Source organism: Desmodus rotundus, chromosome 8 (assembly GCF_022682495.2).
Source record: "Desmodus rotundus isolate HL8 chromosome 8, HLdesRot8A.1, whole genome shotgun sequence".
NCBI classification, from domain to species: Eukaryota; Metazoa; Chordata; class Mammalia; order Chiroptera; family Phyllostomidae; genus Desmodus; species Desmodus rotundus.
Window position 1 is genome coordinate 89305606 of NC_071394.1, and position 17482 is coordinate 89323087.

The following is a 17482-nucleotide window of genomic DNA, read 5'->3' on the forward strand; positions in this document are numbered from 1 at the left end:
GTTTACAGAACTCAATTTATAAAAGAGCTCTACAAAGTAACTTTTTTCCACCAGAAGTTAATAATCCCACTCCCTACACAACCATGTGGTTTTGTTCTAAATGAATCTTTCTGCATATTGGGCCCACCTGTACTTCTCAAGACCATCTGCCAGGCTCTCTTGAGAGCTAAGGTATCAATGAGCTTTTGAACACCGACTGAATATGACAAGATGAAACACAATCCGTGGCAAGGGCTTTGTCCACCATATACGAACACCTAAAGGACTGAGAAATTTGCTTGCCATCAATATTTAAAATCTGATCTTCTTAGTTATCTCTCAAGATGTTTCTTTGATATCCTAGCTGTGGAGAAAAATTGATATTTAAACATGGGCCATCTCTACTGAGGCAATGGGATTATACACTTGAAGAGTAATAGTTATTAGTATTGGCTGAGCAACTGCTCTGTGCCAGGCACTGTGCTGGGCAGGGACATTATGTTCTGAAACACAGCTGTGTGGCTTCCAGCTGACTGTGGCCCAAAACATATTAAGAAGGCTTGGCGCCTTGGCTCCTGCCTATCTCCATGATGAGTTATAAAAGCAATCAACAGGTAATTAAAAACAACCTGATGTGTTTCAGAGACTAAGATCTCCGTGAACACCCTGGAAGACATTACCTAGCTGCCCCCAGGTGTTCTAGAAGGGAGAGAGTACTGGATTCCAGTCTAGACCAGGGGTCAGCAAACTGCGACCTGCAGGCCAAATCCACCCTGCCACCTGCTTTTGTATAGCCCTTGAGCTAAAAATGGCCTTTACATTATTAAATGGTTGAAAAAAATCAGAAGAATATTTTAAGACACATGAATATTATACAATATTCAAATTTCAGTGTACATTGAAAAAGTTTCATTGGAACAGAGCCACCTCATTTGTCTACACATTGTCTATGGCTGCTTCCGAGCAACATGGGCAGGGGGCAGAACTGAGTAATTGTGACACAGACATAATGGTCCACAAGGCCAAACACTTATTATCTGCCCCTTATAAAAGTCTGTAGACATCCATTCTACATCGAGGACCACAACACTTGCTGTAGGACCCTGGGGATGTTCGATGGTTCTCTATATTCCACTGATTCCATCTTCAAAATCCCAGACTTTCTATAAAGGGATATAGACTGGGATAGTGTTGATCAATTACGTGAGTCCTCCATCAGAGTAAAGATGCCATGTATTTCATAGACGATATAATTGTTACAGTCAAATTATTGACTCTGTCACATTAACAACAGAGATGAAAATTATTAGGCGATACTTAAAAGGTTCCCAGGCCAGCAAGTGGAGACTTGCTTCAGGGTGCGTGGAGTCTTCTCAGCCTTCCTCACACACTCCCAGAGGTTTCACTTGCTTGACAATAGGAAACTGTCATGGGAGCGTGTGCAGAAATGTAATATAAAACATAAAATTGTCCGTTAGTCAAGGCATGTTGGATCAGCAATGAACAATTCACCTTGACTAGAGAGAACAGTGGAGCTAAGAGGAGTCACAGATTTTATTTCTTTAAAAAATCAAAATGTTGTTTTCTGTACTGTTTGGGAGAAGGATCAGAGTTTGGGCTATTTGGATGACGCTTTTTCTATTTAATGGAAATTTCAAGGGAAGACCGGAAGGGAGACATCAACTAATCTAACTAGGAGTTGCAACTTTTTAGAGGATAACAGTGAAAACAAACCCTCTACTTAATTTGAGGGTCCCCTTGCATGGCCATGGTCTTGGCTCATCCATATAATCTCCTTCCTTGTTCCTCCTCATGAAAGGCACTGTCTGACGGATATAAGTAACATGTACACACCCACACAGACACACACACGCCCCTGTGACAGTAAGAAAAAGGAGAGAAAAGGGGAGAAACAAGATATAACATGTTGGTGATGCGTAAACCTTATTACCAAACTAGACTCATAATTTGGGGATGAAAATAAGAACATACCTTCTTTGAATATAGGGGCACCTACAATCCTGTAAGCATGGCGTCCACTGGTGAAGGGAAGCAAAAACCTACTCATGACCATTACACGCTATGTTCTCTGAAGTTACAGAGTAATTTAAAATCCTGTAAAGTGTCTAAAATTTAGAAGCTACTCTGTCAGAAGCTACTTTTCAATCTGTAGGCCTCCTAACTAGAGACTGCCCACATTCAAGAAGTATTTTATTACAAATTACCTTTTAACAAGTCATTATTGGAATCCTAGTTAGTCCCACTTGGACTTGGGCTTAGGCTCGAAATCTACACGTCAGCTGTTTTTCCCAGCAACTCTGTGGCATGGAAAATAATTTCTAAACTTTTGTGAGCTTTTTCAAATTCTACCAAACAAAAAACAAACTCAGCTCTGGGAAATGGCAATTAAAATTATGGGAAACCCTTCTGGCTCTGGCAGGAACAAGAAGAGCCTGACCCAGCCATCGAAAGGGTGTCCATCTGTTTTGCCCATCCAACGACACATTGGATGGGTCCCCGCTCCATTTCTACCCTTTCTGCTAGAGTTCTCTGGCTCCACAGAGAAAGGAAGAGAGAGCGAGCTAAGGGCTTCTGCTAGGCTGATTTATATAATATTGAATATGCAAGGAAAATATTATAATGGGGAAAACCCATTTTGGCTTTAGGGCTGTGCTAAGTTATGGGAAACATGAAAGGAATGCAATTTATGTTCCCTATCTTCTGTTTGGAATTCTAGTAAAGCAACTTGCCTTTATGTGCAAAAGATCAATTTTAGCCCATGGAAGCCTCTAAACCTGGGAAATATCCCCTGGCTCTCTAATAGTTGAATGAGGATAGTCCTGGCCTTCTTGGGTCTGTCCGAAAAGGGACTACTAGGCACACTCAGCAAAAACTCCCCAGGCAGCACTGGGGAGTGGAGGGGGCCAACATTATGCATCCTGCTATCTAGAGTGGAAACTAAGGCTCTGAGCAGGGGAGGATGATGAGTCTTGCTGAGTGAAGAGAGGGTCTGCTTCCCTTCCCAAAGAACTGACTTCTAGGGTTTCTTTTTCAGCCAACTCTTCAATGGCTCTAGCTAATGCAACACTGTTATCCACAGAAAGAACACTCCAATGACTCTCTCAAGATGCTTACCCAGTAGAGCACGTCTGTCCAGCCCTCCATAGTGATGCACTGAAACACAGTGAGCATAGCAAAGGCAAAGTTATCAAAGTTGGTGATGCCTCCGTTTGGGCCAACCCAGCCACTCCTACACTCTGTGCCATTGGCAGTACACTGGCGTCCATTCCCTGAGAACGCACACGGCGCCGGGTCCTCTTCAGCTATGATATCTGCAAACAGAGCAAGAAGGCTTCACTACTCAAGAGATGAACAGCAGGAAAACCAAGGCTGAGGAAGCCAAGTACCCTTGCCCGGAACGCCCTACCTCCCATCTCTGCTGTCTCACAATCCTACTTGTCCTTCAAGGTCAACTTCACATAGTCCCTGCTCCATAGGTTCTGCTATTTCCTGTACTCAGAATCACTGCTCTCTCCTCTGGGCTCACTCACAGCACCTTTCTCAAGGCTACATAGAACAACACCATTGATTCACCTCATGTTCTAGTTTTGGAGGTCCCTCATCTTGTTTGCCAGGACCCCATACATGGGAAATAAGGACAGAAAAAGAGATTAAATTCTCATTTATTCGGAACACAATTCACATCAGGAACTAGTTCAGTACATTTACTGGTACATTTGGCTCTTTTTTCCCCCTCACTCTTATTTTGTTTTACATTTTCCTAAAACTATAAAAGTTGTTTGGAAGAAAATTTTTTAAAAAATTTTAAGTTGGGTTAGCTACCATTTTCATTACTTACCTGAGTCAGCAAAAAAACACGTTTTGTGCATTTTTCCAATAAAAAGTTCCAATCCTATAATAGCATAGATTATGATTACAAATAATACCAAAAGGGCTATGTGAAGGAGGGGAACCATGGCTTTTATAATGGAGTTCAGGACAACTTGTAAACCTAGGGGAGAGAGAGAGAAATTTGTGAGCCAGAAAGAAACTTCAGTGATGCACATATATGTCCTAATGGTGCCTGTTCTGCATATGACACATAGTAATAAAACTCAGAAATATTTCAAAGCTTTTAATTAGCATTAAATCTGGATGTGAGAAAAGTTAAGAAAAAATTAAAGATCATCTAATCCAACTTCCTCACTTAACAGATGAAATAACTAAGGCCCAGAGAGGGGACTGTCCAATATCAAAGTCAGTCATTCATTCATTCATGCATTAGTTCATCCACTCAACAAAATTCCTTGAACATCTACCATGTGACAAGCATAAGGTTAGTACTTTGGGAGACAGGAGGATGTATTACATAAAGTGCGTTCCCTCAAAGAGATTGTGTTCTAGGAGACATAAGAATTAGGCACAAATTAAAGGTAGCTTACAGATGCTGTATGAGTAACATCAGTTACAATTAAAGAGGGATAAAAACATCACTTGTGAATGGGGAGAAGACAGAGGAGAAGGCAGCAGCCTCCTTCTTGGCAGGGCTAAGGAGGGCGGATTTCCACAGGTGGGCAGGGGAGAGGCTACACCAGGCAAAGAGGAAAGCTCCAAAAGCACAGAAGTGAACCAGCACATTATGGGCTGGGGGTGGGGAGTCTTGGCTGGTGGGCACACAGTGGAAAAGAATATCAGGAAGGAAAAGCATATTGCAGGTAGGTGGCTCCAGGTTTTGAATCTGGGTTACAGGGCCAGATTTTGGTCTATGAGCAAAAAAAGCAGCCTCTTTAGAAATACGAACAGGGCAGCAACAGACAAAACCAGTGGAAGACACCAGAAGTCAGCAACTGAGTTTGAGGGAGAAGAATGTACCAATAAGGCAGGGCCATGGGGGCAAATCTTAGTATCTGAACAAACAAAAAGCATGTCAAAAGGAGGCTCTCCCAGAATGAGGGAGGTAGGAGACGGGCAAAGGAAGGAGGGGGTGAGAACAACCTTAGACCCAGTGAGTTTGATCACTGGCGTAGCATTAAGAGGGAAGCATCCTACAGCTGAACTGTGAGCTTGAGAGATGAGGAAGGAACATGAAAACCTGGAAACTATCCACGGAGTAATACTCAGAGCCATGGTACAGGAAGAGAAAAAGATAATGGAGACAGGGGTAGTGGGTGGGGCAACACTCAGGATTAGGATTGGGATTGGGTGGAAGAAGGCAGAAGACCAGGGAACACTGATGGGCAGGACACCAGAAGTCGCACTAGGACCTGACTCCCATGTTTAGTGTCCTGCGTTCTCTCCAACACCCCGTGACCACAGCTTCTGCTCGGCACAGCTCACTCTTCTCCTCTATCTCTGTTCTCTTTTCCTTCCCCTTCCTTAACTCTCCCCCACTGCCACACCCTTATTCAAACTGCCCTCTTCTAATATCCTCTCACTTTCCCAATGCATATTCAAAAAATGAAAGAATATTAAGCCAAGGTGCTGGGGTTAAATAAGTTAGAAATCAGAATACACCAAGCAGAGAGAAGAATACTTATCAGCAATGGTAAGAAAGACAGGGAAGGGGTGTGGACTGAATGGGGAGGGAAGTTATATCCCTAATTATATTTATTGCCTCAACAAACCTTTTAGGCTTACTTCCCTACTCATTCACCCCAACTACACAACTATCAACAAACATTAGCATGGCCTGCGGAAAGGATTTCAGACTCATGAAGAGCCCGTCTTTCCAAGTCCCTCATTATGACCAAAATCTTAGGTTCTGCCTTCGGATATTTAAATGCCCAAATGGTTTCTTTTGAAAAACAATGATCAATAAGATGATTGTTAAGGTTCTCATCTTCTGGAAATAAAAGATGGGGGAAAAACATCTGCTTTAATCTACTTGGATAGGGTATTTTTTTGTTCATTTTTTAGACAAGGACGGGCCATCCAAAATCACAATTCAGTAGTGAGCTCTTCTAAAGTCCGTGGCAGTGAGCCATATGTTTCATGAATATATTTAAGTTTCTACTGTATTTTACACTGGCCAAATTTATGACATAATGAAGTTTGTATCTTTTTTTAATCCTCACCTGTGTATGTTTTTTCATTGATTTTAGAGAGACAGAAGAGGGGGTGGGGGAGAGAGAGAGACATTGATTTGACATTGTCTCCTGTTCAAGCCCTGACTGGGGCTTGAACCTGCAACCTACATATGTGCCCTGACCGGGAATTGAACACGCAGACTTTTGTTGTACGGCATATGCTCTGACCAACGAAGCCACCCAGCCAGGACAGGAAAATGGATCTTAATGTGAAGTGCACGCTTTCACAACATTAGGCTCCTCTGTATATTGTCAGTGTGTGCTCACACAGATCTCACGGGGCTCTGATGTGGAGGCAGAGGGATGAAGTAGAAAGAACACTGGGCCAAGAACTAGGAGACTGGGGGTCTGGCCCTGTTTGGACACCCACTAGCTGGGGGAACCTGCACAGGTCAATACCCACTGACAGGCCTCAGCTTCCTAACCTAAAAGGTGATGCTGTTGGATGGGATGTTCTGTGGGGTTCTTTTCCACTTTGACGGTCTAGGATTCCAGTAAACACTTATCAGTTAACTGAGTGTGGGTGGTCAGAACTCTGCAAATGTCTGAACTATCATACTATCTTTTGAAACATGCATTTTTTACCTTCCACTTCAATGAATATATATTTCATGCACACAAAAAAAATCCTATCTTACAGGACAGTCTCAACTCTCTTTAGAAATGACTAGACAGTTCCCAGATAAGTGGAGAGAGTCAAACTTTCCCAGGCATTTTTAACAATTTCAGGTACTTGAGAAGAAATCGCTGGGCCACAGTCACCAACCCCCATGGAAAAGAACATGACCCATAGTCCCAAACCCCTCTCCCCAAAGCCCATTCGGGTCTGATGAGAGACTTGGGTGTTCCCTCTCAGGGCAGTTAAAGTCTGGGCTGAAAAGTCCTCACACAAGACTCAATATCCCTGTTTCTCCTCGCTGACCCACAGGAGAATGTGATACAGACCTCGGTCAAGTTTCAAAGTGGTATTTTGGGTGGGGGAGGAAAAAATACAGTTTAAAACTGGTTCTCAAGAGGATCTAGGCACACGGGACTAGTCATTTAGTGACAACCTCATGAGACAAGGGAGCCAAAGTAACTCCATGTGAGGTCTGAGTTTTCAGCGGCCAGACGCGCACTCCCAAGGCCCCAGCACCTGGGCGTCTGCTCACAGCACAATGGAGGCTGGCTGTCCTGTCATTTGCTCTTTTGGGGGGCGGGGGGGCGGCTGTCGTGGTTGCTGTGAAATTAGATTAAGCTGTAACAACTAAATCTGAAAGAATACGTTTGCTCACTGAACTTCTCATGTAACCATCTTACATGTAACAGAGCCAGTCATTTCCAAGGTATTTCAATTTTTCTCAATTGCTTCCAGATAGTTTGTGGTTTTGACTTGTACTGATCTTTTTCAGTGAAAATAAATGAACCATCTGGAAAAACAAGTACACATAAAACACCACTTCCTACATTTTAAAATGTTAAATTTGGAAATCATTTTTTTCTTCCAGAGAATTTCTGGTGCCTTCTGAGCACCAACAGGTTTAATAAAAATTCCCAAAGAATTTCTGGAGGAGCAAAACCATGATCTGTGCTCTTCTGACGGCTTTCCGAGGTGTGCAGGACAGGTACGCCCTGCAGCCCCACATCCTTCCCCCAGCTCGAAGCAAGCAGGCAGCCACCTCACAACAGCCCCTGGAAAGGTGCCAGGACATCTACCCTCTGAAGTCCCCAACAGAGGGTGTCCTGTCAGGGACAGAGCCCAGTGAAGCACCGGTTTGCATCTCCTGGCCAGGGCACAGACAGGACATCTGCTCCCACTCAGGTGGCACTTGTCCTGGCCTAGAGGTCTGCAGCAAGAAGCACACTAGGACCTGGCACAGACAGGTATCACAGCCAAGTGGATGAAAATAACATCTCTCACCCCTGAGGGTCTCCTCTGTGCTCCGGACCTTGTGCTGGAGCTCTCCCTGAAGAATCTCATTCAGTCCTCAAACCACCTTCAAGCAAGTACTACTATGCCCTACATATAGGGGAGGACACGAAAGCATTCCCATCTTTCCCCAGAGAGCGACAGGCACAGTTTCTAAGAGTGGAGAGCTGAGTTTTCCAAAGTCCAGCCCCCTGTTGCTTTCACTTTGAAATAAGGCAGTGAGTTGGGCCCTCCAACACCTTCATCTACATAAGCCACTACTTTCAGAGGGCAGGCCTGGGAGTGGGAGGAGGAGATGGCCTGTGTGCTGTCACAGAAGAAAAACCAGACTAGAGTCAGGAAGCCTGTACTCAAGGCCTCATGCCACCATTTACTCCATCTCTCTGCTAGAGAAGACTGTCTCTTTTACAAAATCAGGAAGGCTCATCACTGCCAGTCCCTCTTGGCGCTCTCAGGAGATCAAAGTGACAACATAAACTGAAGTATATCGCAAACTGCAAAGGCCTCCAAGGTCGTCTGCAGAGCCCTGGGCTGGTACACAGCAACTCACCTTGTAGCACCCCATTTCATAATCCTGAGACCCACCCAGAAGGAAAAAAATCAACAAAATCCTGGCTTTAGGAAACAAAACGTGCTTACTGGGCACTCCCGAGACTAGTCGAAGTGGCCGCAACACTCGAAAGGCGCGGAGGGCTTTGACGTCAAAGCCTCCTGACTTGCCACCAGAGTGGTTACCGCCTTCCGTTTCTTTGGTTAATTGTTCCAAAATTACACTAAACAATCTGAAAGAAGAAGAGGAAGAACTGTTAGAGTTTGTCACCCAGGGAAGCAAAACAGGATGATAATAGTAGTTATTTTTGAACAAAGGCTAATTCTGTGTGGCTGCTGCTTAAATAAAGAAAAAGCAAGGTCAAGGCAAGAACCAGGCCGTGAATCCTCAAAGTCACCCCTAGGTCCAACATGATTTGGGTCAGGGATTGAGCTCCTGTTCCCCTGCCAATGGAACATCCTCAAGCAAGGCAATCCCCATGGGAGAGGGGGCTCACTGGGGGTCCAGGGCAACAAGTGGAAGTGTGCCAACAGAAGTAACCACAATACTCATATCTGCTACCATTTGTCAGCGCTCGCTGTGTGCTGGGCGCTTTACATACAGTATCCTCATAAAATGGTGTGCAGTAGAATTATTATTAACACCATTTTACACAAGAGGAAACAAACCACGAGAACAAGTAACGTGCCCAAGTTCACCAAGCTAGTGGCAGAACTTAATATATGAATCCAGGTATGTTGGCCCCACTAGGATGCAGGCTCCATAACAGCAGGGAATTTTAGTCTGTTTGTTCATTTGTTCATTTAGTCTTTTCTAGCTTAGCGCTTAGAACAGTTCCTGATATGTTAGAGGTGCTCACAAACATTTGATGAATAAATCAGTGTGTGAATATTGACTTCAAAGTCCCAAATCTTAATTGCTATGTTATATACCGCCTCCACCCTCATGGGGATGTTTGCAGAATGATGTGAATCACAGATGTTAAGGAACTATGCAAAGGCCAAAGGCAGTAACCTAAGATATTAATATAGTTATTTTCTCTTTTGAAATGTGAATAACATTGTATCTGGCAGGCACGACAAATTTTTTCCTACTCTCAAAAGGTTTTTCGGATAAAGCTATTTTCAGGCAATCTGCTCATTTGACAGTAACTTTTGCTCTTTGAAATAAACATTTATTCTTTGGAATTGTTGCTTGTTTTTCAGAATAAATATAAATTTGCCCATTTCAAATAGAATCAACTCTGGCCAATCAGATTGTGGGAGTGATTGGCCCGGGAACAAAGGAAAGGTTTCTAAAGTTTAATTAGCAGCCAAAGCCGAAACTCTGCCCCCACTGGCATGCCTCTGGATGGCCAAGACACTAAGTCCATAAAATACAGGGTGGTCTGATCTACAGTCCTGATCAAGCAGAGCCCTGCCATTCTGGGGCATTAAAAGACCGGTCATTTGTTTTAATAACACTACAGCAATTAGCAATGAACCCAGTGGGGGGGAAGGAGGAAATAAGTCAGGTCTCTACCTTTTCAAAGCTTCAGATGGCAGGTTTCTCTCATTAGCATAGTTTTTAAGATTACTATAAACTCCTGCAGCAAGGCTAAAGTTAAAGGTCTCCCTCCAAAACGAGTTCATAGCTTCACAAAAACAAAGAAAGGGGAAGAAAGAAAACCTCAAACTTTTCTGAAATGTGGCAGCCACAGGAATTTTCATCCCAAAGGGTTAGGAAAGCAATTTATGCAGGTGGTGACTTAAGATTGCTTTCAAGTACCAGTGTTTTGCAATGTATACTTCATGGTCCTTTATCCCCTATTCTTCAGCAATGTCCTTGAAAACAGGTGAATGATGTCTCTCCCATCACAGAGGAGCCTGAGTCGGAGAGGGAAGCTGGCTGCCGTTTCCAGACAGCCTGGAATGGAAAGGGTCAAGGCTGGCTTCCATACCTAAGAGCTAGGAGGCATTAAAGCAAGTCCCTCGCCTTCCCTGGGTTTCAGTTTCCTCTGTAAAATGAGAAAACTGGATTAAATGACCCAGAGCTCCACCCCCTTCCCATTCCAATATTCTGTAATTCCACTCCCTTCACCACCACCTCCAACCGAAAAAAATGTACCATCTGCCTAAAGAGATAAGAACATGAGGAGAAAGCAGTTTATCCTAGATTCTTATTAAAAGTTTACCCCAACAGAGTAGAAAAAAGGCAAGGAGCTACCCAACCTGGCTCAAGCCAGAAGCACCAGAATGAGTACTGCACATTCTTATCCACAAAGCTTATGTGAAAAGTCTGAATGCTAGAAATATCTGTGTCTTGAAAAATTAGGGGTAAGGAATAAAAGTTGGCTCAGATCAAACTTTCCTAGACAGGGAATAATATCAACCCTGGTAGACCCACTGAATCCTCCCCTGGTCACGATATCAACAGTTAACATTTTAGACGTATCAGTTACTTTCCTAATGGCTCTGTTATTAGGAATCTTGACAAAAGCAGGTTGTGGCGGACTTGGAACGGAAAATCCATTGGATTGAGATACAGTCTGCAGCTGGAAACTTTAGGGAGTAAGAATTTGATTCAAATGAAGACATCATTTTTCACTCTTTTAAAAGTTTCTTCCACTCTTTGACTACAATTTAGTGCATATTTTGGAAGAATGAAACTTTTTCTAAAAGTTTTTCATATTTAATGAGAAAAAAATAATAAATCCAGTTCCACTTTGGTTTCCTCTTTTTTTTTTTACTTTTTCAAAAACAATGTTATTGCTGCTAATTTATAATAAAATACACCCACTTAAAGCATACAGTGTTTTGACAAACATACAAGCCCAAGCAATGAACACCACAGTCAGGATACCCGGCATCTCTGACAGTTCTCTCACGCCCTGGTGCAGGCTTCCTCCCTCTAAGTGCCGCTGTAGGCAGTCACTGACTGGCTGATTATCACTTGGGGGGGGTTTCCCCCCTTTTCTTGAATCTTATATAAACAGAATCATACAGCTCATTCTCTTTTTTGTTTATCTTCTTTTGCTCACCATGTTTTTGAGAGTTGTCCAAGTTGTTACATTTGTCGGCGGTTCCTTTATTTTTATTGAGTGATACTCCACTGTACTAATAAACCACAATGAGTTATCCATTCACCTGTTGAGAGACATTTGGGTTGTTTCCACCTTTTCTCTATTATGAAATAGTCTCTTTGATAACATTTATTTTGCCTTGTCCTGGGTAAGGACCTACTAGTAATACTGGTAATATGGTCATATGGTTAGTGTATCATTAATTAATATTGTAAGAAATTGGCAAACTTTTCCAAAATGACTGCACCATTTTCCATTTCTACAAGCAGTGGATAAGAGTTCCAGTTGCTCCATATCTTGCTTAACATTTGGTATTGTCGATCGTTTCACATTCAGTAATACTAATAGCTATGTAATTGCTGTCCTTGTGGCTTCAATTTGCATTTTTCTAATCACTAATGATGAACACTTTTCAGTTGCTTGGTGACCATTTACATGTCTTCTTTCATGAAGGTCTGTTCAAAACTTTTGCCCATATATGTACTGGATTGTCTTCTTACTACTGAGTGGTAAGAGTTCTTTACATATTCTGAATACAATACTCTGGTTTCTCTTCAGAACGCACAAATCTTCCGCCTTTTACATATTCTGAATACAAATCCTTAGTTACATATACATACAGTAAATTTTTTTCCTAATTGGTGCATTATTTTTTCATAAAGTAATTACTTTTGAATGAAAGTTTTAAATTTTGATTAAGTCCAAAATTTCAATTATTTTTTGTATGGCTAGTGCTTTTTGTATGCTAAGAAATCTCTGCCTATCCCAATGTTAAAATAAATCTTTTCTACTACAAATTTTATAGTTTTAGCTTTCACATATACATCTAAGATCTATTAAGGCGGCACCTGTATATAGGATGAGGTAAGAATAGAGTCTTCTTTTTTATATGGGTAAATAGTTGTTCTGGCACCATTTAGTAGAAGACGGTTTCCTTCACCCGTTGAATTATCAAGAAACCTTTGTCTAAAATTAACTGTATGGGTCTATTTCTAGACTCCCTGTTCTGTTCCACCGCTCTGTATGTCTACTCCTTATGCCAATACCACATCATCTTGACTTTTTACTGTAGTTTCATAGTAAGTACACTAAGCCTTAAAACTAGATTCTAGCTTTGTTCTTAAATATTTATTTGGCTCATCTAGAGCCTCTCTAATTTCCATGTAAATTTTCAAATAAATCTGTCAGTCTCTACAACAATTTTGCTGGGACTTAGATTAGGATTCAATCTATAGCTTAATTTGAGAAGAACTGATATCCTAACAATATTGAGGCTTCTCGTCCATGACATTGTACATCATTTCATTTATTCAGGTCTTCTTTACTTCTCCTCACAAAGGTTTAGTCATTTTCAGTGCACTACGCCTAAATATTTCATGCTTTTTAATGCTATAGTTGTCTTTAAATTTTCATTTTCCAGTGGTCCATGACTATTTACATAAAAATTCACAGGCTTTTTCACACTGACCTTTTACCCAGAAATATTGCTTAATTCATTCAGAAAACAGAAGTTTGACTTCCATCTTTTAAAATTCACTGAGATCTGTTTTATGGCTCTGAATATGTCTCTCTAGGTGAATATTCCAGGTGCATGTGAAAAGAACACATATTCTGTTGTTGGAATGTTCTACAAATGTCAATTACCATATTTTTTGGACTATAAGATGCACTTTTTCCCCAAAATTTGGGAGGAAAATGGGGGGGTGCATCTTACAGTCCAAATTTAGCTTACCTGGCTCGCTACAGGATTTCTGCTTTAAAGGATGTTATTAAATATTTTACCATATGTTTTGCTTCAATTTTTTTTTCCTATTTTCCTGCTCTAAAACCTAGGTGTGTATTATGGTCTGGAAAATATGGTAAATCAAGTTGGTTGATGGTACTGTCCAAATCCCCCTGTATCCTTAGTAATTTTCTGCCTACCTGTTCTGTCAACACTCAAGAGTATTAAAATGTACAACTACAGCTCTGGCTGGTGTGGCTCAGTGGATTGAGTGCCAGCCTGCACACCAAAGGGATGCTGGTTCAGTTCCCAGTTGGGCATATGCCTGGGTTGCAGGCCAGGCCCCTAATGGGGGGCATGCAAGAGGCAACCAAATGTTGACGTTTCTCTCCCTCTCTTCCTCCCTTCCCCTCTCTCTAAAAATAAATAAAATATACAACTACAATTGTAGATTTGTCTATTCCTCCTTTCAGTTTTGTCAGTTTTAGCTTTTTGTATTTTGAAGCTCTGTTATTATGCATATATGTGTTTAGGATTATTACATCTTCTTTATGAAATGACTCCTTTATTATTATGAGGTGGATCTCTTTATCCTTGATAACATTCTTTGTTCTGAAGTCTATGTTGTTGGATATTAATATAACCACTTGAGCTTTCTTTTGATTAGTTTTTGCATGTTATGTATTTTTCTGTACTTTTACTTTCAAATTGTTTGTGTCTTTATATTTAAAGCAGTTGTTATATATACTATAGAGTAGGGACTTTTACATATAAAATTTGATGGACTCTAGATTCTGATAAGAGTTTATAAAGCTGAGTTTAAATCTATCATCTTGCTATTTCTTTTCTATTGCTCTGTCCATTGTTCCTTTTTCCTTCTTGTCTACCTTTTTTGTATTGAGCTTTTGAAAAAGAAACCATTTAATCTCCTCCAATATAGGCCTGTTAACTATACCTCTTTACTTGTCTAGTGGCTCCTCTAGAGCAAATGTCAGGAGAAGAAAAAAAAAAAAACACAACCTCTCTGAAGTGCCAGAGAGTAATCATTGTAGGATTTGCAGGCCGTAGACTCTCTGTCACAACTACTCAGTTCTGCCATCCTACCTCCAAATAGCCATAGACATGAGTGAGTGTGACTGTCTTTTAATAAAATTTAGGCTGCTAAAGCAAACAGCAAAAAACTTTGTCAGTGTGGGGGCGGGGGGGAAGGCAGTAAAGCAGGTTTAGTCTATGGGCGGAAGTTTGCCAGCCCATGCTCCAGGATTTAGAATATATATCTTTTAATTATCACAATCTACCTTCAAATAATATTTTGTCACTCCAACTACTCACACAAGCACTTTGCAGTAGTACATGGTTCTTTTTCCTTGTTCCTGTCCTTTGTATTATTTTTGTCATGTATTTTACTATTACAGAAGCTATAAACCCTACATTATTTAATCAATTAATTTTTAAAGAGATTTTTAAATGACAAAAATGTTCTAATATTTACCCATGTATTTACCCTTCCTGCCCTTGTTTAGTCCTTTTGTGTTGATCCACATTTCTACCTGGCATCATTTTCCTTCAATGTGAAGAAATTCCTTTAACATTTGCTGAGATGCAAACCTTCCGATGATGAATTCTCAGCTTTGGTTTGTTTGAAAAAGTTCTTTTCTACTTCAGTTTTGAAAGACATCTTTACTGAATAAGAATTCTTGTTTCCCTAGTACCTTAAAGATGCCTCTCTAGTGTCTTCTGGCTTGCATAGTTGCTGACAAAAAGTCTGTATCACTTTTCTCTGACTGCTTTTAAGATTTTCTCTTTATCCCTGGTTTTAAGCAATTTGATTATGATTATAATGTGCCTTGATTTAGCTTCCTTCATGCTTAATTTGCTTGGGTTTTATTGAGTTTCTTGGATTTTTGAGTTTATATTTTCCATCACATTTAGAAAATTTGGAGTACTTTTTTCAAGTATGTTTTGCTTTCTCCCCTCCATCTCCTCTCTTCTGGGATCCCACATACAAGTAGACTAGAGCACTTGATATTGCGCCGCGGTCACCATGGTGGTTTTCATTGTTTAATCCATCATTTCTCTTAGTGTTACTACAGTGTCTTCAAGGTCCTTGATTTTTTTTTCTTATGTTTTGTGTGTATCTTTTTTTTTTATTTTTATTGTTATTCAATTACAGTTGTATGCCTTTTCTCCCCTTCCCTCCACCCCACACCAGCTGAACCCACCTCCCTCCCCCACCTCCACCATCCCCCCCAATTTTGTCCATGTGTCCTTTATAATAGTTCCTGCAATCCCCTCTTCCCACTGTCCCCACCCCACTCCCCCCTGGCCACTGCTAGACTGTTCCCAACCTCAATGTCTCTGGTTGTATTTTGTTTGCTTTTTTCTTCTATTGATTATGTTCCAGTTAAGGGTGAGATCATATGGTATTTGGCTTATTTCACTTAGCATAATGCTCTCCAGTTCCATCCATGCTGTTGCAAAGGGTATAAGCTCCTTCTTTCTCTCTGTTGCGTAGAATTCCATTGCGTAAATGTACCATAGTTTTTGGGTCCACTCGTTTGCTGATGGGCACTTAGGTTGCTTCCAGTACTTGGCTATTGTAAATTGTGCTATGAACATTGGGGTGCACAGGTTCTTTTGGATTGGTGTTTCAGGGTTCTTAGGGTATAATCCCAGCAGCGGAATTGCTGGGTCAAAGGGCAGTTCCATTTTTAGTTTTCTGAGGAAATTCCATACTGTTTTCCACAGTGGTCCTTGATTTTTTTTTCTTCTATTGTGTCTAATCTGCTGTTAAGCCAATCCAGAGAATTTTCATTTCCAATATCTGTCAGCTCTTGAAGTCCCATTTGTTCTTTTTATATTGTCCCATTTTTCATCATTGTAGTCATGCATTCCTTTAAATCCAAAAACATATTTATAGTAGCTGTTTTTAAAGTTCTGAAAAGTAATTCTCTACTAATTCTATCATCTCTATCACTTCTAGGTCTGTTTCTATTGATGGCATTTCCTCCTGGTTGTGGGTCACATTTCTTTACATGTCTAGTGATATCTGACTAGATGCCGGGCACATTGTTAAATGTCTAGGTTTCTTGTCTTCCTTTGAAGAGTGTGGAGTTTTGTTTTGTCAGGCAGTTAAGTTACTTGCACATCAGTGTGCTCCTTTTCAGGCTTCTTTCCAAACATTATTAGTAAGGAATTCAGGTAGTTCCTACTCTAGAGCAGAGGTTGGCAAATTCATTTAATAAAGGGCCAAAGAGCAAATATGGGAAGGGGCAAAAGTCAGTTTACAGTTGTTTGTATGAAAAATACAATAATTAATAAATAATAATACAAGAATAAGTTCTGTTCCACGTACTCAAAACTGTAAACCAATTTTTGCCCCACCCTGTATTTTATGCTTTGTGGGCCTAAACTACTCAACTCAATTCTGTAAACAAATACATGACTGTGGTACAATAAAACTTTATTTACAAAAATTGGTGACAGGCTGGATTTGACCTGTTGGCCATAATTTTCCAACCCCTGCCCTAGAGCTAGTTTATCCCCAATACTAATGCCCCTCTGGAGTCTCTACTGACATTCCAGGGTATTCAATGACATCTCTCCACTCCAGCTGGTGTTCCCAAATAGTATTCTTTTCCTACCCTCATGGAATCTCACTTCATGTAACTGTAGCTTATTTTTCAGCCAAAACTCAAGAGGACTCCAAGGTATATTTATAGAGCTCCCTCTCTGAATAGCTCCTTCCACTTCCACACCACACCTCTCAAATTTAAGCCACCTCAGCATCCCTGAACTCTTGTTTCTGTCTCAACTTAATGAGACCACCACACTGTGCTGGGTTCCCTCTCTGTGCTCTACTACGGTTTGAAAAATGTCCTACTGTAAAAAGCGAAAGTAGACTGTGGGGCAGGGACAAAAGGAAGGAAGCTAAGTATTTCCATCCTCTAGCTGAACAGAAAGTCCAACGTCAGGAGAAGCACAGCAAAATCATTCCAGAATCAAGAGACCTGCAAGGCTCCTGCTAGCCATCCTCATTCAACTTCACCAAATATAGGGAGGTATGGTACTTAGCTACGGATCTGTTCATTTTAGTTGCACTACTTTTGCTGTGATACTTTAGATGCCAATGTACTCTGGTGGTTTTGGAAAAGCTAACTTTTTTCCTCATAAG

The 17482-nt window shown here is 41.1% G+C and overlaps 1 protein-coding gene across 5 annotated transcripts in view; it reads right to left on the minus strand.

The window, feature by feature from the left end:
* CACNA1D (calcium voltage-gated channel subunit alpha1 D) overlaps positions 1–17482 on the minus strand; it is a 312906-nt gene that overhangs the window by 135441 nt on the left and 159983 nt on the right. For all 5 annotated transcript variants that reach the window (XM_024556516.3, XM_045192203.2, XM_024556517.3 and 2 more), the window contains exons 5-7: positions 8614–8756; positions 3839–3991; positions 3115–3311 (exon numbers count right to left, since the gene is read on the minus strand). In XM_024556516.3, the coding sequence (XP_024412284.2) occupies positions 3115–3311; positions 3839–3991; positions 8614–8756 (493 nt within the window). The remainder of the gene's footprint in view (positions 1–3114; positions 3312–3838; positions 3992–8613; positions 8757–17482) is intronic.